This window comes from Panthera uncia, chromosome B4 (genome assembly GCF_023721935.1).
Source record: "Panthera uncia isolate 11264 chromosome B4, Puncia_PCG_1.0, whole genome shotgun sequence".
NCBI classification, from domain to species: Eukaryota; Metazoa; Chordata; class Mammalia; order Carnivora; family Felidae; genus Panthera; species Panthera uncia.
In genome coordinates, this window is record NC_064809.1 from 47,674,216 (window position 1) to 47,696,417 (window position 22,202).

The 22,202-nt window shown below is 39.2% G+C and overlaps 1 protein-coding gene across 5 annotated transcripts in view; it reads right to left on the reverse strand.

Annotated features, from left to right (window-relative positions):
* Positions 1 to 3,246: 3,246 nt before the first annotated feature.
* The window catches only part of EPS8 (epidermal growth factor receptor pathway substrate 8), a 192,127-nt gene continuing 173,171 nt past the window's right edge, over positions 3,247 to 22,202 (reverse strand). For all 5 annotated transcript variants that reach the window (XM_049625139.1, XM_049625142.1, XM_049625138.1 and 2 more), the window contains 4 exons: positions 14,740 to 14,962; positions 7,578 to 7,758; positions 6,304 to 6,433; positions 3,247 to 4,523 (listed from right to left, as the gene is read on the reverse strand). In XM_049625139.1, the coding sequence (XP_049481096.1) occupies positions 4,410 to 4,523; positions 6,304 to 6,433; positions 7,578 to 7,758; positions 14,740 to 14,962 (648 nt within the window). In that variant the 3' untranslated portion in view covers positions 3,247 to 4,409. The remainder of the gene's footprint in view (positions 4,524 to 6,303; positions 6,434 to 7,577; positions 7,759 to 14,739; positions 14,963 to 22,202) is intronic.

Genomic DNA, 22,202 nt, shown 5'->3' on the forward strand with positions numbered 1-22,202 from the left:
AAATTAAAAAACAAGCAAAACATATGAAAATAATGAAAGAACAGTTTTCAAGATACTGGACACTGGTCATTAAATGGCTGTGATCATTGAAAGATGAAAATCAAACAAAAAAAACCCTACAAGTGCTCCAGCTTTCTACCTAGATATTGTCTCCAACCTGGACTGCAGGGAGGGAGAGCCCACTTGGAGTTCACAGACTCCTTGAGTTGAGGACACAAATCTTATAAGGAAGCAAGGACAGAGGGGCTAAGGTTCATAGCACAGAGTAATTGAGAGGAGGAAGCTGTGTGAATAGAGAGTTCTGGAGATCTCTATAGGATCTCCACAGAGACTTATGTTGAAAATGAACCAGTCAGTGCAGGCACATGAGAAAATGCTCAAGGTTGAGGAAAGAGCCACCTGAAAGGTTTGGAGGAACAATTCTCAGAGCTCACACAGAACCAGAAATAGTTCTTATCACCATTGGCTAGAGTAGAAAACATGCTGATTCATGGAACAAGAGGTTGGGTATTCAGAAGGGTTTTGCCTCAAGAGTGGCATAAAATTAGGTTTAATGCAAATGCCACTCTCAAGTTCCACCTAACAAAGGCAAGATCAGAAAGAACCAAACTCTTTCCCAGTAACTTCACAGCATCCCAAAACAAAGCATGAAGATATTTATAGGAATACAAAAGAATCCAAAAAGGTAAAACCTACAATGTCTTTAATCTGATTAAAAATCACCAGGCACATAAAGAAGCAAAGAAATAACACTCCATAAAGCATTAAAAAGATCAATTAAAATTAACCTGTAAGTTATGATGATAGAACCCATAAACAAGAACATTAAGACATATATTTTAACTGTATTCTCTATGATTTTTTTAAAATTTATTTTGAGGGAGGGCAGGGGCAGAGAGAGAGAGGGAGAGAGAGAATCCCTGCACTGTTAGTGCAGAGCCTGATGCAGGGCTCAATCTCATGAACCGTGAGATCATGACCTGAGCTGAAACCAAGAGCCAGACACTTAACTAACTTGAGCCACCCAGGCACCCCTGTATTCTCTATGATTGGTAAAGTTAAAGAAATATTGAGCAAATGGAGACACGGGAGATATTTTGAAATATCAAATCAAGCTTTTAGAGATGGAAACTCTAACGTCTGAAATGAAAAATACAATGAAAGAGACTAAAATCAGACTGGAAACTCCAGAAGAGTAGTGAACTTGAAGACAGCAACAGAAACCACCCAAAATGAAACTCTGAGAAAAAGGACTGGGTAAAAATTAAAGGAGCATCAGTGAACTTGGGAAAACATCAAATGGTCTAATATACATGCAATTGGGAGACTTTCAAGGCTAGAAAGGCAGGAGGGACAGAGAAAAAAAAAGGAAGTAATAATTGCTGAAAATGTTGCCAAATTTAGTAAAAACTGCGACCCCACAATTCCAAGACGCTCAGTGAACACAAAGAACAGGAAGAAAACTACACAAAGGCCACGCCATAATCAGATGGTTTAACCAGTCAAGAGATCACCAGTTTGGCAGCTGCAATTAATCCAGTAGCAGTGGGTGATTCCAGTTTCTAGTTTCCCCCTCCTACATTTTCAGAACCAAATTCACTACACCCCCTCAGAGATACGAGCATCAAGTGTCCAGAATCCTCTCCTCAACGGTCTCTGTCCCAGCTCCTCATGGCATCTCTCCTCTGTGCTCCTGAGGCACCAGCACCAACGCCAGACGGTGCCTCCCCCAAGGCTCTGGATCCAAGATTTCTAGGTCCCTTCCCCCAGACTTCTAAACGCTAATAAACCCAAACCCTTCCTTTGCTCCCCCAGACCAAGGTGTGGAAGCTGCGTCCTGTTATTACTCAGTGTTGTCTTTTTGCCTATGTAACCAATTCTTTAAATTAAATACCATTTAAACAAGAGAAGGACGAATGCATCTTGTTAGGTGAAAGTATGAACTTTTAAAAATTATTAGATGGAATCTCAAATAAGTATAGAAGAGTAAGTGTACAGGCCAAGTAGCCAGAACTGGAATGGATTGTTTATTGAGCTCTTTCAAATCTACCCCTTTTCTCATTTTTATGATTTGGGGCTTTGCCAGGTGTGTTCCCAACGGATTCTGCCCGAGGAGTGTGCTACAGGCAGACAAGAAGCTAGAGGGGGCAAGGCACTTGCTCCCTTCTGTTTTACTTCCTGATCATATTAACATCACCCTCATAATAGTTCTTCACTCTAGAAGTAGCAATTGATCCTCAGCAGGTTCCAGTTACCGGTTTGTTTGTTTCCCCCCCACACTCCCAGAGCAGCCTCACTGTGCCCTCAAGGAAATCTGAGTACCAGCTGGCTGGCATGGTCTCCTGAGGTCTGCATCCCAGCTCTGTGGGTTTGCTTCACTGTTTTCTCAGCTGAATTCTTATCTGAATTCCTGAGGCAATTCAGACAGGTTGTGCCTCCGTCTCAGAGGTTTGTGTACCAGCTGTGGGGTCTTTCCTCTAAACTTCTCAGCTACCACAGACCAAACTCCTCAGATGTCTGGATCCAAAGTCTGCAGTCCCTCTCCCTCAAAGATCCGAAATTCTGTTAAGCCCAGTTCTCCCCTTTGTTACCACAGCCCAGAAGGAGGTAACTGCTTCCTGTAATGACCACTGTGGTGGTATTTTCCATTGGAGTTTTATAGCATAAGGACATCCTTATAAATTACACCAGTTCTTGTAATATCACTTATGTCACAATACACTCAGGTTATCTGACCTTTCCTATCTATTTTCTCTTGTCTTATCGAGAGAAAATTTTCCACATTTTCAGAGATTTTCAATAAGGGCCGAGTTATAAATGTGTGCCTGTGCTTACGACATGGAAAAGAACTAGAGTCATGTTCATCATTCTCTTGGGGGGAAATGAGACCTGGGGAGCTGTTTCCTTATCTACAAAATAAAACTCAGAGAGTTACTGCAGAAACCTCAGTAAGCATTTCTGTGGAAGCACTTAGTAATCGTAAGTACCGTGCACTTTTGTTTTTACTACTGTGACCAGTTCTGACTAGACGGTAGAAGGAAAAGACAATGAAACAAGAGAGGTGGAAAGAAGAGAAACCAGTGGATAACGTATTCTAGAATGGTTTTTACCCACTCCGAAATATACTGGAAATCAATCAAAAACACAACAAATAAAAAAAGGGCGGTCTCTGTTCTTCCCATTCCATTCAACCCTGATCCACAGTCTACATACCAAAGACCCCATTTGTCAATGAGACAGAAGCCATTTATTAACATACAGCAAATACTGTTTATTGCAGACTTTCCAGCTGACTCATGTGAAAAAGGCACTATGAAAATTAATGAATCTAGATAATCTCTCTAAATGGATTTATGTTAAAATATACAACATTCTTACATAACATCTGTTTTATATATGTGAAATAATATAACATTTAATGACAAAAACTGTGTTTCCAAAAATAACATTTGTTGAAGGTTAAGTATCTTTCTTTTCTCTATCTAGAATCTTTCACAGGATTAAAATATGTGTAAATTAAGTGTTTCTTATTACCAGAAAAACTTGACACAGATAAACACATAAAATGGCCCCAATATCCATTTAACTACTTATATCAATATTCAGAACTGAGGCTTTCATTAGCAAAATACTGTGACGCACACCAATGTGGGCTACTTCCTGTGATACGTTCTGACGGCATATGACCTCTTTTCCACTTGTGCTTTCTCATATATAAGAACACAATATAGATAATAAGCAGAATATAAACTAAATCAAAACACAGGCTATACAAGGAGTTGTGATCAACAGAGCCATGATACATAAAATGTCTTGGGAATGTTCCATAGATTTATATTTGCATGTCCAAGGCCTTGTTGTATTTTACAGTTCATTAAATGTTTTGATTTTTTTAAAAAACTGTTGGCATTAAGAACTTTAAATAAATCTAAATAATTCTATCATTGAGTATGTCAAAGAAGAGACCTAAGTAAGCAGAGGCTAGCCTACAGTAAGCTACACTCTGAATGACAGACACCAGAGTCATGGGCAAAACTGAAATCAACAGATTTTAAATCATGGGCAATATCTTTGTTTTGCTGTAAGAAATAAATTCACCACTGTCAAAAAAAAAAAAATGCTGCCTTATCCACTGAGATGGGGATGAAATAATTAATCCAATAAAGGAAACCTGACCTTGGTAAAGTAGGCAAAATATTTCCCAAGGGCAGAACATCTATTAAAATTATTCAGTTTTAATAAAAATAATAGGCCAGGAAACAAGTCCTCTGATTTCTTATGTTTGCATTGTTTCTTTATGGTGATAAATTAAGTATTCCAAGAAATAAGGATCTGACATTCCCTTCATGGCTTCTTAAAACAAAGCACATTGGAATAATGCCAAACATTTCAATGGAGTTAAAAACAAATTAGTGACTGCTCCCCTCATCAAAAGATTCCACTCCCGAATCACTAGCAGCAGCACTGATTTTTTCCTGTCGTCTTCGCATGATTTCTTGCAACTCGGAGCTGCCGCTGTTATCCTGAAAATTAAACATGGTCAGACAAGATGGTTACTGGTTTGTGCAAGCTGCAGGTCATGTAATGAAATGGTTCAGGGTAAAAGTCCTTTGTTTTTCCTCTAATATCTCTTGGGGAAAACTGAAGGCTGCCCTTCATGTAAGTGATGCTTCTGGACTTCACTAATCCATCACATGAATCATTTTCTCATTTATGGGAAGTCTTAAGGCAATTCATTCACTATGCCTTTTACTTGAACATGATAAAGATAAATCAATAATGTGTGTGGAATGCCCCAGACTCCCTGGGAGAAAGAAAATATGTATACAATAAACATGATAAGATGGTGAATTATCCAAGAACCCTCTTACGTCCAGCAAGATGTTCATCTGCCTTTAGGGGATTCTAAATTAGACTCAGAGACTGGGCTCAGAATACGCCAAAGTTCCCTTCAGAATACACGAAGGTTCTGACCCTCTGACATCATGTCAGCTCTCCTCCTTGCCAAGCCCTACCTACGATCCCTGTGCATCCTCCTTATTCTGCTCTCATCAATGGAAGTTTCTGGCAACTCAGATGAGTAATGTAAAAGATGGACTAGATGCAAGAGAAGGGTGTAATGGGAAGGCAGTTGAGGAAGGTGAAGAACCTCAGGTAGTCAGTCCGCCTCAGCTCACATCCAGAGGAATGGAAGCCAGAGATCAAGAGATACTTTTGAGGACAGAGTATAGGCAGTCTGAAGCCAAGGAATTCGGGAATTCTGGAACTTTCTATCCTACTCTTAAGAAGTAATTTTATATACTCTCAATAAAATTAAAATATATAATGGTAAAAAAAAAACTGCCTCAGAAAAGATATAATTCTTATTCATATTCAACAGAAAGAAAGCCTAATACAGAACACCCCGGGGATTCATCTAATATGGAACTCCCAAGATCAGGACCATAGGAAACATTTCCAAGGAAATAAAATTTCTCCTAAGAGTGGTTACAGGGTTGCATGCATGAAGCTACTTCAGTCTGACTTATTTAACTGTTGAATTTAGATGATACACCTGCTAGAGAGAATTATGTATCAATTTTACACCAAAGCCAATATCCTTTCATTTGAGTCGAAGCATAATTTTGTGAAAGTTCTTAAGAGCTGTGAGATATAACAGTTTGAAACTACTACTCTTACACAGCCCATTTTAAGAAGAATAGGATATTGGAAGCTTAAGGATATTCAATCTCAAAAACATTCATTCTCTTCCTTTCGTACACACAGCTAGGACTACATAATTACTCTTCAGCACTATTTTCAGGGATCCCTACCTACTATTGTCCCTCTGATTATTTAGATATATAACAAGACCTAAGACACAAAGCCAGAGTTTTAAGACCTTAAAACCACTAACCTACTGGAATCCTCCAAACTCAATATTAAGAACAGGCCAAAGAGTTCTGGCCTCTTAAGGCATTTACTCACTTAGAAGTGAATGTCCATTATCGTGTCAAAATTTAAATTCCTACAGAAGTAGTTAATGCATATAAAATCAGCACATTGGGCTTTTCATTAACTGTTCAAAAGCATATGCTCCAAGCTTCATGTTACAGGAGCATTTATGATAAATTAATCTTCCTGCAAATGGTCATTGATGGTCTCCAAGGATAAATTGTAAAAGCTGAGTCAAATTTAATTCAGCTCTCTGTGAAAGGGAAAATAACCAATGTGGACATCAAGAGCTGATTTCAGAGCTTTCAATTTGCAGACCACACTCCTGATTAATGCAGAAAAACACCACCTCAGGTTGACAAGTCCTACCTCTAGCGCAGCTTTTTGTACAGTGATTTGGCTAAAGACTCTGGACCCTTCAGGGCAGACTGTCTTCAGTTCATCTTTATTGAGAGAGAAAAGCTGTGCCCCGTTTAATACTCCAAGACTATTGACAGTCCTGAAAAACACAGAACAAAGAAAAAGAAATGCAGCATTAAAAATACTATCTAGGTAAAACATGGGGTGCCTGGGTGGCTCAGTCGGCTGAGTGTCCAACTTTGGCTCGAGTCAGGATCTCGTGGCTTGTGAGTTTGAGCCCTGCATTGGGCTCCGTGTGACAGCTCAGAGCCTAGAGCCTGCTTCGGATTCTGTGTCTCCTCCTCTCTCTGCCCCTCCCATGCTCACGCTCTGTCTCTCAATAATAAATAAATGTTAAAAAACATCTTTTTTAATTATCTAGCTAAAACAAAAGAAAAAAATTTCTGGTCCTGCTATAACCTCTCTTTTCCAAGTGTTCCATACAATGAAACTCTTATAAAATGGTACTTTGGTACTTATTATGGCACTAACAAGGGACTCTCGTGATGATGACCTTGAGGCTATATAAGATGATTATGAAGTATCAAAAAGGAGCTGATTGTGTTTAGTACCATTATTGTTGAGTACCAATTCCTTGAAATACGGTGCTTCATAGGGGGAACAGATAACTTTCTAGTAACCGGGCAACAGACTAACCAGTGTATCTCATTCACTCATGTTGGGTATGTGAGTTTATAATATTAAAGTTCCCTTAAATATGTATTACTGAAATAGTTCATTGTATCAAATACACATTTATTATTTTCAAATTTTTAGACTATAAATAGAATCTTTACCATGGGTTTACCAAGGGAAAAGCTCTATTACGTTATAATCTACGACAGGTAACTTATTTTTTCATTTGGCTGAGAATCTACATTTTGCAGTCGATAAAAAGATATGTCCTCCATGGTCTGGGGAGTCTAGCTAAGACTTTTGTCCTACCCTGTGTAACCTGATGTGAGGGAAAGGAAGCTACCACCTCAAAGATACTGACAGTTTACTTAAGGGACCGATGGTTAAGCAGACACCATCACCTACAAAATAGAGCACCACCAAATTGCAGTTATTATTATAGTATAGAGTTTTAGCTGTAAATATCTATAACTATTTCCTGAGCATGGAACACGTGCAGTCTGGGCTCCCCAAAGTTTTGAAGAGTCATTTGTGGCGTCTTAGTGACCAAACTGAAAAGAAGGCAGATTTTACACAAAGAAGTGTAAAGTAGTCCCAGAGACACTTACACAGGGCTGAACCCCTTTGACTGTAACCACGTCTTCACGTCTTCTGGTGTGGAGTCATAAGTGATATTGACAACTGGCACGTTCTGCCGTGGCACGTGGAACCTCTTCTGCGCGGCACTCCGACCAATGGTGAGTCTGTGGATGAGCTCGTCCTGCACTTCCTCCATCTGAGATTTCCTTCCTAGACACCAACACAGAGTACGTTATTTCTGAAAACCCCTGACATGCGTCACTCTCTCTAGAACCCAGTGCCAAAAATCCTTTGACCCCAACTGGACTTATAATCTAGCATTCCCACCATCTTCCCTTTCATCCTCACCCAGTACAAATCTCTTGATCAATTATTGAAATCACTCCTTGGCTCTTCTCCTCTCTCTTCATTGTACTCATCTGGCAAAACCCCACCCCTTGTTAAATCTTACTTTCTGCTTATTCTGTGCCTGCACCTGCACACTGCATATAACACAACAATGCTGAATGATCTCATGTTAAATTCATGAATATGAACCTCAACCATGCTGTTAATGTTTCCTGACAATCGCACTGCATTTCCTTAGGCCCCTGGTCTCAAGTGGGGGAAATTTTGACCCCAGAGACATCTGGCAATGACTGGAGACACTTGTGGATGGCACAATGAGAGGGGAGGAGGAGAAAGAATGCAACTATCATGTAGTAGGTAGAGGCCTGGGATGCACAAAACATTCTACAGTGTCCTTGTCAGTCTCCTACAACAGAGAATTATCCAGTCCTGTGTCAACAAGGTTGAGAATCTGCCCTAGACCAAGTAAGACAAGTGCCCTAGACCACTGTTAGACAAGTATTTAGTATCTTCTTTCTCTGCAAACTTCCAACACTCATTTCCCAATTCTCACCCTGAACTGATGACTTCACTTTCCTAATGTCAAATAAGTTATAAGAGAACCTCCATAAGTTCCCCTAGTGGTTCACCTACCAGCACTTTCCTCATGCACTCTTCCTTCCTCCCTCCCTCCCTTCCTCCCTCCCCCTCTCCCTGTCTTCCTCCCTCCCTTTCCTTCCTTCCTCCCTCCCTCCCTCCCTCTCTTCCTTTCTCTCTTTCTCCCTCCCTCCCTATTACATTATGGATGAACTGTTTCCGTGCTCCTAAGGAAGGGCCACCCCTCTATGTGTGCACTAGACCCCATGTCCTCTGCCTATTTATTTATTTTTAATGTTTTATGTATATTTGAGAGAGAGAGAGAACAGGAGCAGGGGAGGGGCAGAGAGAGATGGAGACACAGAATCCAAAGCAGGAGCAAGGCTCAATCTGTCAACACAGAGCCCAATGCAGGGCTTGAACTCACGAGCCGTGAGATCATGATCTGAGCCTGAGCTGAAGTCACAAGCTTAACCAACTGAGCCACCCAGGCGCCTCTCCTCTGCCTATTTAATTTCTCCTCTACTTATCCTAGGTTCTCCATTTTCCTCTTTTATTGGATCATTTCATCATCATACAAACACTATCATTTTGTGATTGTTCCTCTTGCCTTTAAATAAACCCTTTCTTGACCCCATGTGCCTCCCAGCTATTGCCCATTTCTCTGCTCCCCTTTTCACAAATTCCATGAAAAGCTGTGTGTACTAGCTGACTCATATTCTTGTTCTCCAGTTTTCTCTTGAATTCACTGTTAAAAAATAAGACTTTTGGCCCCATCCCTTCACTACATTTTGCTAAACTCCTACGGTCAATTCCCAGTCACTGTCTCACGTAACCTACCAGCAACATATGAAGAAGGTGCTCACTCCTTAAAATGCCTTCTTCCTGTGGCCTCCAGGACACCACTCTCACCTGATTTTCCTCCTGTCTCGCTGGCCTCTCCTTCTCAGTATCCTTTTCTGATTCTTCTCATCTCCCCAGTAAGCAATGTTGAGGCACAATGCTTGGACCTCTCCTCTGCCTGCCCTCACTCCATCAATGAGCCGTGTGCCCTTTAAAAGCTGATGACTACCAAAATTACTTCTCCAGTCAGAACTCTGAAGCCATATATGCCAGCCATCTTCTTGATATATTCATTTGGGTATCTATTAGGTGGCTCAAATATAACATGTCCAAATCTGAAAGGCTTCTCTTCTTCCTGAAGCTTGCTTTTATGCTACACTTCTCAGCTCAGTTCATGGGAATTCTATTTTCTCAGTTCCTCTGGCAAAATGCCACGGAGTCATGCTTGACTCCCCTTTGTCTTCTATTACATTCAATCCATCATCAAATTTTGTTAGTCCTATCGTCAAAATGTACGAAAAATCCAGCCGCTTTGCTCCATTTTTTTCTGTGACCAGCTTGGTCTGAGCCACGGGCCTATGTATGGCCTTCCTTCTATTCTCTACCATGGCACCCTGTGCTCCTTCATTTGGTTTTCAATACAACAGTTAAAATGGCCTTTTTAAAATATAAGTCAGATATTGCAAGTCTTCTGCTCCAAACCTTTCCAAGTAATACAAATTACTCCCAGTGAAAGGCCTCAGAGAACCACCTCCTGAGGTAACTCCACTGGCCCCTGGAGCCCTCTGCTCTCACTCACGCTGGGTTCCTTGACGCTCTTGAAATTTAAGGGCCTCTGCCTGGAATGCTTTCCCCCCAGAAATCCACTCAGTTTATTCTTTCCCCTCCTTTAGATTTCTCCTATTTAAAATTGCAACCCCCTTCCCAACAACATTTCCCATCCACATGGCTTTATTATTCTCCAAAACCACTTACCCCCTTCTAACATTCCTCATCAACTCAATCACTTAGGTAGCCATCTCTTGTTGTCAAAATACATGCCTGAAGAGAAAAGGGATGCTTGCCTGCAACAGCTGGAGCAGTTAAGTATTTAGCAAATGCTCACTGAGTAAATGAATGAGGCATTCTGCTGACTTTTTCACTAAGTGAGACTTTGAAAGGCATCATATACAAACTCCTAAATTAATAGCTAAGAGAACGGAGGTCAAAAGAGGAGAGATGATGCGTCAAGATCACACTGTTGTTAATTAGCAGAATTTAGTTAGAACTGGATTTCCTGACTTTCAGCTCACGGTTGCTTTATGATCAAAGTCACTGAATCTACCTTTGATTAGGTTACATGTTATCCCTCTCCCCCACCCATTTTATGCTTATGGGAAATCTGTGTATATGCACATATGTTTATGAGAAAAATGGGGAAGAAAGGAAGGTATAGGAAAGGGAATAATGTATTTGTGTATTTTAAAACATTACAGATTATATTATATATATTACATATATAATAGACATATTAAATATATATGTACATACACATATATATAGATACATTATTTGTATGTTACCTTCAAGGATTAAATACAAAAACCAATACAGTAATCCAGTTAACTGATTACCTTGGCAACAGGCAATGACCTGGCCTCTAAAGGAGCTTTTTGTGACCACTGTTCTATGATCTTTTTTGTCTTTTTTCTCTTCCTTTTCTCTTCTTTTTTTTCACCCCCAGGGAGAATGTTTCAGAAAGTGTTCAAGTCCTTGAGAAGTAAATGAAAATATGAAATAACCAAAAAGTGTTATTTCAGTCGAATTTTTTAATGCCTTAGGCATTCTGGGAACCTTCTGAAGAAGGCAAAAGACAGAAAGAGGAGAAATGAAGGGAGAGAGGGAGAAAGAAGAGGGGGCTAGGGAGGGTGAGAGGAAATATTACTGACTGATCATTTAAGTAATACACTACATGCACTTCACTAGCTAACTCTTTTAACTCACTGCATCATACTGCCACACAGAATACGAGTACATCTCAAAGAAATCAGAGAGAAAAAGAGTCACCACACTAAAAGACTTGTTTTCTTATCTACTAACTTAGCCACTGCATGAACATCTCTGGTCCACAGCATAACCTTCCATGGAGTACAAAAACTTCTGCTGTGCTCCTGACTTTCGGTTTCCATTTGCAATGTTCTAGCACACAATAACAAACCAGACTAACTTTACACCTTGTTCTGAAATAACACTTCTGATTACAAAAGATTAAACCCAAATAAAAGGACTAACATTTCAAAGGAAGTGGAAGAAATGCAAAATAACTAAAGCATTGGTTTCTTCAAAAGTGATAAGAGGAGAACCTTTTTAAATCCTGCGATAAACCAATTTGAATAGCTTCTATGACACATGGCTCCCAACAGCCAGTTTGAATAGGCAACCATAGTTACCTTCAGCAAAAGAAGTGTCATTCTGTCTCACTCCTGCTACCTGCTAAATTTTAAAAACAGGCATGCTGGGGCACCTGGGTGGCTCAGTTGGTTAAGCGGCCGACTTCGGCCCAGGTCATGATCTTGCGGTCCGTGAGTTTGAGCCCTGCGTCGGGCTCTGTGCTGACAGCTCAGAGCCTGGGGCCTGCTTCTGATTCTGTGTCTCCCTCTCTCTCTGACCCTCCCCTGTTCATGCTCTGTCTCAAAAATAAAATAAACGTTTAAAAAAAAAATTTATAAAAACAGGCATGCTAACTTTTTTCCTTGTTTATGGCTACTTGGTAACTTTTTTTTTGAGTTGAGTATTCACTTTCCAGTTCCTTCCATTTTAATCACAAGGCTAAGCAGTAAGCAGAGAATGCAGGAAAGCATAAAAGGTTTAGTTTGAGAGAAACCTGGCTATCGACAAATACACATTTTGGTATGTCTGTCTGGATCTAAAAGACTTTTGAGAAGCCCCAACATTCATTCAGAAAAACCGTCCTCCAAAAGCGTGCTCAGGAGAAAGCTTTCACGAAAATAATTCGTTTAGAAAAAGAAATACATTTATTTAATATAAAATTATGCTTCTGAGTGAGATATCTTTAAAGAGAACTTTGTGTAAATACATGGAAAGTTTTATTATTGTAAAGAAAAACATACAAATGTTAATTTTGGAAGAAAGGTTTATACTTTATATGCCAATGTCACCCTTTTACTTATGAAAAACAGATTTGAAAGTGATGAGTCACAATTATCAGGAGAGTTGTCTATCTTGGAAGTATTCAAACTATGCCTCTTTCCCATTAGGTTATTCTTAGTTTCTTAGACTAGGACAAAGAACAAACTGTCCCTACCCACAGACTGTTCCAAATGGGGACTAGATGCCTATGGAGTCTGACCTAGGCCTAGAAAGACTAACTACAGTCCACAGTGTCAAAGATCACCATGCTGACGTAGCAAAGAAGGGACAGGTTGTAAACTTGTGGTAAAAATGAAAAAACAATGTTCATTTCTAGGAGAAAAATTTTCCTTAGGGAAATCAATAAACATATTTATAGAACTTTCTCATTGCAAAACTACGTCTTTAAGTGTCTTTGAAAAAAAGTAAAAGCATCTTTTAAAAGAATACACAAACATTCAAAAAACTTCAGCAGCATATTATGCTTATATACACTGACGTGTTCTCGTACACACACACACACAGTTTTTGCAGCACAGTTCACCATTTCTCTGAAACGTCACTTTTCTGTTCGTTTTTTGGTAAGGTCGGGATATGGATAAGAAGGTGACGGATCAACTTTGGGAAAGAAAGTAATGTATAAAAGTAGGCTGATGCTTATGGCATTTAGCCAGGATTTCTAGAACTAAACAGTAACATACGTGTCTTCTTTTAAATTTAAAAAAAAAAATTTACCAAGAATGACCACAACTGACTAGATGTGGCTCTGATTTACTGAAATAAGAAAAATGTTGGGTGAAAATTGGAGTGAAGGATCCAGTCATTTGACTTTGAATCTAATCATCGAATCTCAGCTTTAAAGTTAACAGTTCAGTACTTGTATCTGGACGGCAGAGATGAGATTTGACAAATCTGGGAGTCATTCCTTCTCTAACAATATGGGCAGTACTGAAAGAAATGGAAATGGAGTGATCATTTGCAGTAAAAGTATGTTTACATGGAGAGAAGAACCCAGAACTGAGCCCTAGGAGAGGCCACAATGAAAGAACGACAGACATCCTTTATACATATGCACACACAGGTGCATGTGCACACACACAGATACTCTTTATATACTTTTATCATATTGAGGAAATATCTTCCCGGCTCTAGTGTTCCAGGAATTTTTACATGTCAAATATAGGTAAGGCAAAGTAATTTTACAATACTTATACAAACATAATATGAAGATTAAATAATAAGAAAAAATTACCTTAGAAGTACCTTCAATTCTCAAATTATCTATACTGCTGTTTAATGGCACTAATGAGGATAATCCAAGGTTTGCCATAGTGTCTTTTCTTTTAGTTTTTAAAATCTGGTTTTCACAGAAACATTCATGTGAAAAATCAAACTTAAATTTATGAAAATATGAAGTTGAAGTCTAAATCAAATGAAATCTGAATTGGAGGGCGAATTTGAAGCTGGAATTGGCAGGTTGACTCTCTCAAGCAAGTGTGAGTGTGTATGTGTCGCAAATATGAGGAAGAAGAGCCGGGACACCATGATTATGACACTGAGGATGACAGCAGCAAGCACTGGCTGACTGCTTACTGTGTGTCATATTGGTCACAGTCAAACAGAGTTTTTCAACCTCAGCATCCATGACATTTTGGACCAGATAATTCTGTTGTAGGGGGACTGATCTGTTCATTGTAGGATGTTGCTAAACATCCTTGGCTTCTACCTATTAGATGCCAGTAGCCTCTACCCCACTGTGATGAAAACATGTCTCCAGACAATACCAAATGTTCCCTCGTGGGGGGTGGGTATATAACCATCTCTGGGTGAGAATGACCGATCTAAATGCTTTAAATGTATTACCTCATTAAGTCCTCACAATTATCCTATGAAGCAGACGCCATTATTCTCCCCCACTTTTCAGATACTCAAGTATAGAGAAGATTATTAAATTCTTGAAGGTCACATGGCCATAAGTGGTGTTTCACTGTACAAACTCGAGTATGTCTGGCACCAGAGTCTGCATTCGACCACCACAATATAGTGGAATATGCATAGACATGTATACAATAGAGAGTAGAGAGAACTTCATGCTTCTTAGAATTACCTGAAGGACAAGAAACTAGATGAAAAGTCTTTGCAATCTGTGAAGTACCATGCAAGTATAAAGGCCCACTATTTATATTGGATAATGTTTAATGCCAGTAGAACTAATAATAAACGATATTTTATTACTTAGCAGTGCTTTTAATTCACAGAAGAAACTGTATATTTTTGTCCCCCTGGCAAACTTACGGTCGACCGGAAGTTGTTTGTGTTTCTGGTTATCTCGCACAATACTACCACCACTGTCACTGGAGCTGCTGTTCTGACGGGTCACATTTGCTGGGACCTTTGGCACAGAAACAGGTGCTGGAGTAGAAGGAGGAAGGGGTACAGGAACAGGAGCAGGTGTTGGAGGAGGCGATGGAGCAGAGGGAGTATCCGTTGGTCTTGGACCATAGTCCATCCTTTGTTTCTATAAAAAGACAAATAATTAATTAGAAATTGCAGAAATATAAAACCTAGGCTAGGGAAACAATTTATACTTTAACAGGACATTGTTGGCTATTTATTTGTAAACTTACCTGCAAATCCATAGCAAATTTGTGTGTGCACACACACACACACACACACATACACACACACCTCCAATCCTATATGGTAGAATGATCATTAAAAATCATCTTTTAAATATTCTACATATTTTTTCAAATTCAAAATGTAAGTTAAAAAGTCAAAAAGATATACTAGTAGGAAACAGTAGTATTAATGATAGTAATAAACGTCAAAAAAATAAAATTTGAACTTGGAATCACACAACACCAGGGTAGGTCAAAAGATTTCTGATTATTTTACAAATTCCATCAATATTAACCTCTAATTGCATTGGAAGTTTAAATATCAGTAACATAAAGCAACATTTAATCCTCAGTTTAAAAGTATGCTAGATTAAATAATATTTAATTCTGCTGCTTCCCATGTAGTTTGTTAAGAAAAAGGGTAATATCTCAGTAGATAAAATATCACAGGACTATGTTTTATAATAAATCATTTTAAAATGCTGTTAATTTTTTCAAGCCTTAACACTTTCTGCCGTCATTTTAATGTTAGCTTATTAAAATCAGAAATTTTCCGGGGCGCCTGGGTGGCGCAGTCGGTTAAGCGTCCGACTTCAGCCAGGTCACGATCTCGCGGTCCGTGGGTTTGAGCCCCGCGTCGGGCTCTGGGCTGATGGCTCGGAGCCTGGAGCCTGTTTCCGATTCTGTGTCTCCCTGTCTCTCTGCCCCTCCCCCGTTCATGCTCTGTCTCTCTCTGTCCCAAAAATAAATTAAAAAAAAAAAAAATCAGAAATTTTCCTTATTAAACAGGAATGCTGTGGGGTAAGTGGTGGGAGGGTAATGGTATGGTCTTTAAATGTTTATGACTGCAACTCGAAAACATATATTAAAAACAGTCCATGTGGGGATTTGTATTAAAAAAGGTGAATGTGTTAATATACACAATAACAGTGGTGCCTGGATGGCTCAGTCAGTTAAGGGTCTTACTTCAGCTCAGGTCATGATCTCACAGTTTGTGGGTTCAAGCCCCGCGTTGGGCTCTGTGCCGACAGCTCAGAGCCTGGAGCCTGCTTCTGATTCTGTGTCTCCCTCTCTCTCTCTACCCCTCCCCTGCTCATACTCTGTCCCTCTCTCTCTTTCAAAAATAAATAAACATTAACAATTTTTAATAAAATAAAATAAGATAAAATACACAATAACTTTCAGTAAGTTTTAAATCATGATTATTAGGCTATTAGAAAACTTTATTTATGTATATTCCCTATTAAACTACACAGGAGAATTAAAACTTTAAACAAAATAATCTTAACTAATAGATAACTGCAATATAACAAGTTCCAAATTCTCAAAAGGCAGTATTTGGGTGCTTTTTGTTTTTTGTGTTTTTTGGTAAAATCAAAGATACAGAACAATGACTTATCATTTAGGTAAAGTTTAGATACTGCAGTGGCATGATTTTAATTATGCTACTATTCAAGATTAGCAGAAAAAAAAGCAAAAACGTAGCCTTTTGGTAATCTGGTCCTTTGGTTAGAACAGTATGTACTTTTAATTCCTAAATTGGCCCAAATATAAGGTGGTATTGATTTTAAAAGAAGGCTCCCCAATTTCCACAGAGATGAAAAACATAAAAATACACAACACACACCGTTTTTAAATTAAATCATTACTCAAAAAAATTTTTAAAAAAAGCAAAAACAAAAAAACCACACTATCATCACAGTTGCCTTCACAGCAAATGAGTCACACCTGTGGAAACCGGTGTGGGAAGAAACCCGGTTCTTCTCTGCTGTTTCTTTAAAAGCTACCACTCACCAGCCAGTGGGGTGAAGAAGGTGGGAAGGGAATCAGGCAGAAATGAAAGCAGAACCGAAAGAAGGGTTTGCAACGCTGCCAGCTATTGGGATATACGGAGGGGGGAGAAAGAAGGGAAGAGGGAGGGAAGGAATAGAGGGCAAGATCCATAAGAGCGTGCCACGAAGTTAAATGGGACAGAAGTTAGATGAGAAAGAGAGGCTGCTGATGCCCCCGGCATTGGAGGCCTAAAAACGTTCCTGATATATTCGATAATAGAGTTCATATATATTCATATATTAATAGAGTTCATATATTTGGGCCAATAAGACATTTAAAAGCAACCAAAATACAGCAAATGTCACCAAAATGTTATACTTAGCACACACCAAAGTCATCTGATTAATGTATATGCAATGTTCCTTTGACAAGAATAGCCTTTGCATGTAATTTCATAAAGGGTCAGTGAATTCTCACGTTAGGATCTCAAAAGTGTCAGTTTAAATTGTTATTTTTAAAGCTTAAACAAGCAAACAAAAAATTCTATCAGCTCTGCATTCCATGATATGATTCATACTTTCTGCTTTCATAAAAACAAGAGCAGCTAGTGTTCTGCTATCCATCAAATAATACTGTGAAAAATGGGACATGCTGTGTGTTACTGTCACAGTCAAGTCTGAAGACAGGCTCACCAAAACGCGTGCCTCACCTCATTTCCGTCATTGCTGCATAATGCAACTTTATTAGTATCAGCTGACAGAATAATAGGCTTAAAATACATGTAGTTGATGAAACAGAAACCATATGAAAACTTGTCATGAATTTACTTGCATATTTCCCCCTTTTCCTGATCCTTTCTTCCTGCCTCGTGTCTCCAACCCACGGAATGAAAAGGGGGAGAAGTGTCTCCTCAGACCATCAGGACCTGCTCTGAAACAGCAACCAGGGCAGCGTTTCTGTGGAAGTCGACTCCTCACTCTTGGTGCGGAGGAAACAGAGCATCAGTACTGACTCTTGAAATCACTTCTCTGTGTCCCTCCCAATCTTCCTTACTCTCCTTTACCCACCACGCAGTTACTGCTCTTCCCTTCATTATTTCTGTCTCTTGGAGGCAGATCCAAATTGATGGCTCCTCAACTTCCAGGAAGTCTTGGAGAGTAGAACCACACCCTGCACCTTCTTCTCCTGAACCAAGTGCTGAAGCTCTAAATCCTGCCTCCAAAAACTCTTGACCAAACTCTTCCTGGTTTGCCCACAACTCTCCCAGTGTTGGGACTGGAAGTCCCAAGTCCCTAACAACCCTCACTTGCGAGCAAACCGGCATGACTGGTCACCTTGAGGTGGACCAACTTCTCTATAGTGACTGTTCACCCTCCTATCTCCCACAAATATATTTAAAGTTCTGTTTAAAACAAAATCCGTCTTCTCTTTCTCTGAAAGGAGTCAGAATGACTAGACCCCATGGCAAATTTACTTTCTTATTGATAATTAAGTCAGAATGAGTCACTTTAGCCACTAAAGTTGAAATTCTCCAGGATTAAGGACAGTTATTTAGAGATAAGCTCCTGATTCATGTAAGAGACTGCTTCGAGGGGAAGTTATGCAAGTAAGCCCAACCAAGCCATTGAAATTGAACTGTTCTTAAAATTTTAACCTACACATTTTCCCTCTAAATTTGGTCTCTTTGGAACTCTGCAGTGGAAAAAAAAAAAAAGGCACAGCTGGAACATTTGGAGGGTGTTAAGTCCAGAAATTGAATCCAAAAAATGATATTAAAAAGAAGTGTCATGAGGGAACAAATGTGGGTTACCTCTGACAGCTCGCCAAGTAATTGCTATTAGGAAAATGGAGCAAACCACATTAAATGAGAAATTAACACAGGAGATGGAACTAAAATAGTATCAGTTACAATTCACATCAAATATCAGAACACGTGAGCAAATTATTTTTTGACAGTAAAATTACCTGCCTACAAATCAACTTATATAATTAATTTCCATCATTCTTATCTAACAATGGAAAACTAATTATATAGAATCATGCTACAGTATAAACCGTATAGAGTATTTCAGTACCTATTTGTATATTATTGTGTTTTTAAAATATTAAGATAGGTTCATCTTATTCTTATAGTTTATAAAGAATACAATTAGAGTGCACTATATATAAGGTTAATTTCTCTTTAAAAGCTGACTTTACAAAAGGAAATACATATCATGGTGTGTTTTAGGGAGCTTTAGGTTTAAACTTGTAAGCAGTCTCAACAAAATTTTGTAATTCTGCACATGCATGTTGGGCAGTCATTACTATATATAAATAGTAACCATATATAAGTCACCTAGATCCATAAGATATATAGATACATATGAGAGAGAGACAGAGAAAGGGAGATGACTTTTCAAATTATTGCAAGAAATACTGGGGAAAATGTCAACACATAAGGCAGAATAAAAAGTAAACATCCTTTTCTAAAAACCATGCCTCTAATTAATAAATAGAATGTTCTGAGATTAATTTTGAAAACACATTTTAAAGAACTGGGTACTATCAGGAAGTAAGTCTACTGGAACGAATACGAAAACATCTTGAGTAAAATGGTCACTGTCCAGCAGTATCTGAATATCTGGACTGAGCTTGAAAAACAGAGCATTCATAACATGGGGTGAAATTAGTAGTGTTACTGGTTTAAAAGTCACAGGAAATATTTCCTTTCCTATTTTAGGGCTATTTAAACATGCATTGAGAAAAATACCACAAATGTGTATCTAGACGGGATTGTGGAGATTGTTGACCCCTTCCACTTCACAGCTGAGCAAACTGGGCACAGAAAAATAAAATGCTTTCTTGAAGTTCACACAGCTAGTTAGTGACAGATTGGGGCTTTTTGCGTACTATCACCATATCTCTTGCTAGGAAACAGAGAAGACAGGAAATTTTCTGTTTAATTCACAGGACTGTAACGACCAGGTATTCATAATTATTGGCACCTTGGTAGACTAAAAATATCTACAATAATAATAAGTACGTAGACTTAATAGTAAGTGGAAGACCCGTTTAGTCAAGCCTTTGAGTACACCAGAGATAACAGGAGGGTGGGGTTAGTTTCTGCCCTCATACAGCATGAGAATCCATATGGGCAAAAAGGTAATTCTAGTAGATGAACAGTCCTAGTGCCAGAGGTCTGGGAATCAAATCAAAAGAGGTATCAGGAAACTTTATGTGGCAAGTAGATCATATGGGGAGAAAGCACCCTGGATGTTGATCTGTCGCCCAGCTAAAATACAACAAAGTACTGGAATGCTCTACAACAAAATTTTTATCAAAAGGTATATCATTTTTCTTCATTTCTCCATAGTCTCTCATAAGCATCTACTTCCGTTTCCCTGTGGTTTCAGTTAATCTTTTCTTGATGTTCCATATCTTTTATAAATTCTGCATTACTGCCCTCCCTTTTATTGTCAAAACTTTGTGGAACCCGTGGGGGAAACACAATAGGTGGGAATGGCTGTCTTTACAGAGCTGTTAAAAATCACTCCAAATGTGAGGATATTAAATAGCCTAGACTCTCAGGGACATTGGTGGCAATTCAACACCTATTTACTTCTGCTGCCAGGTACTAGCATCCCTGCTATCAGAAAAGAATCTCCAACCGAAAGTGTCTGAACAACAGCAAGTACTCTTGTGCCTTTCACCGGGGAACTGCCATCATTCTTGACAGGAAACACAAGGATATGAAACAATAAGAGTCACAACTGTGTGCACTGTTAAAACATTTGATGACTTGTAGACGCCACATGGAACAGTTTACATCTAACTCCCTAGTCCCACTGTTCACAAAATGTCTACTTTCTAAGTAAATTATGTAATTTGGATTACCTTCCTCAAGGATGAAAAAAAAAATGGAAGAACTGATGAAATCTAAGGAATTGGTAGATAAGGCAAAAATTCCACTCTGAGGATGGTGATTATCAGATTAACTTTTATCGCAATACCATGCATGGTAAAGTTATTCTGAGAAAATGTCTCTTAAGCATTCATAGAGTGAAAACTGTATGTATGTACAAAATGAGAAAACAATCTTTTCTAAGCATGATTCCCATTATTGATTGAGTGCATCAGACCATAGGCTCTGAATCCAGAGTCCTGGGTCCCAATCCCAGCTTCACACAGCTGTTAATTGTTCATAACTTACTTTTCCAAACCTTAGTTTCCTCATATATGAAATGTGCCTACTTCATAAGGTTGTTGTGGGAATTAAATGAATCAGTATTGTGACGTCCTTAAACAATGCCTGCACTCGGCATGAACACTGACTACTGGCCATTATCCACTCGGAGGGTAATACCATTGCTATCAGTGCATGTGAAGGAAGCTTAAGCAATTAATCATTAGGTATCATTCAGCAGTCCAGTACAGGGATCTAAAATGTTTTTGCTAGAAGTAGTTTCTTGGGTGCCTGGGTGGCTCAGTCGGTTGAGTGTCTGGCTTCAGCTCAGGTCATGATCTTGTGGTTCGTGAGTTCAGGCCCTGTGTCGGGCTCTGTGCTGACAGCTCAGAGCCTGAAGCCTGCTTTGGATTCTGTGTCCCCTTCTCTCTCTGCCCCTCTCCTGCTTGTGCTCTGTGTGTGTGTCTCTCTCTCTCTCTCAAAAATAAATAAACATTAAAAAAAAAGAAGTTTCTTTAAATTCTTTCAATATTTTGATCTCAATGGATAGAAGATACCAGGGGGAAAAGAATGTCACCAATTTCTTTTTCTTTTTTAATTTTTTTAAATGTGTATTCATTTTTGAGAGAGAGAGAGAGGGAGAAAGAGAGACAGAGCACGAGTGGGGGAGGGGCAGAAAGAGAGGGAGACACAGAATCCGAAGCAGGCTCCAGGCTCTGAGCTGTCAGCACAGAGCCCGATGTGGGGCTCGAACTCATGAACCGTGAGATCATGACCTGAGCCAAAGTCGGTCGCTTAACTGACTGAGCCACCCAGGCACCCTTATCATCCTTTTCTGAGGAGAGAGAGGGTCACTGATGTAATGCTTCAAGAACAAAGGAGCAAAGCCGTGGCAGATGGCTTGGTGATTCAGATTCCAGACAGCAGGCTTTTATGGAGGACCTGCTCAGTGCTAGGCTTTCTGTCTTCCTTTTCATCAAATGCAAGATCCTGGCACTCAATAAATATTTGGGAGGTGAATAAGGAGATGAATAAGACACAGAGTTGCTCTTGATTGGTTTGTAATCTGGTGGAGGTCTGTTAGGCTAGAGGGTTAGGAACACTGGAATTTACATAAATATGTGGTATCTTTATTGTCGTTTCAAAATAAGCCACACAGTTTTTCTTTAGGTATATTAGACCAAGGATGCTTTTGTCTT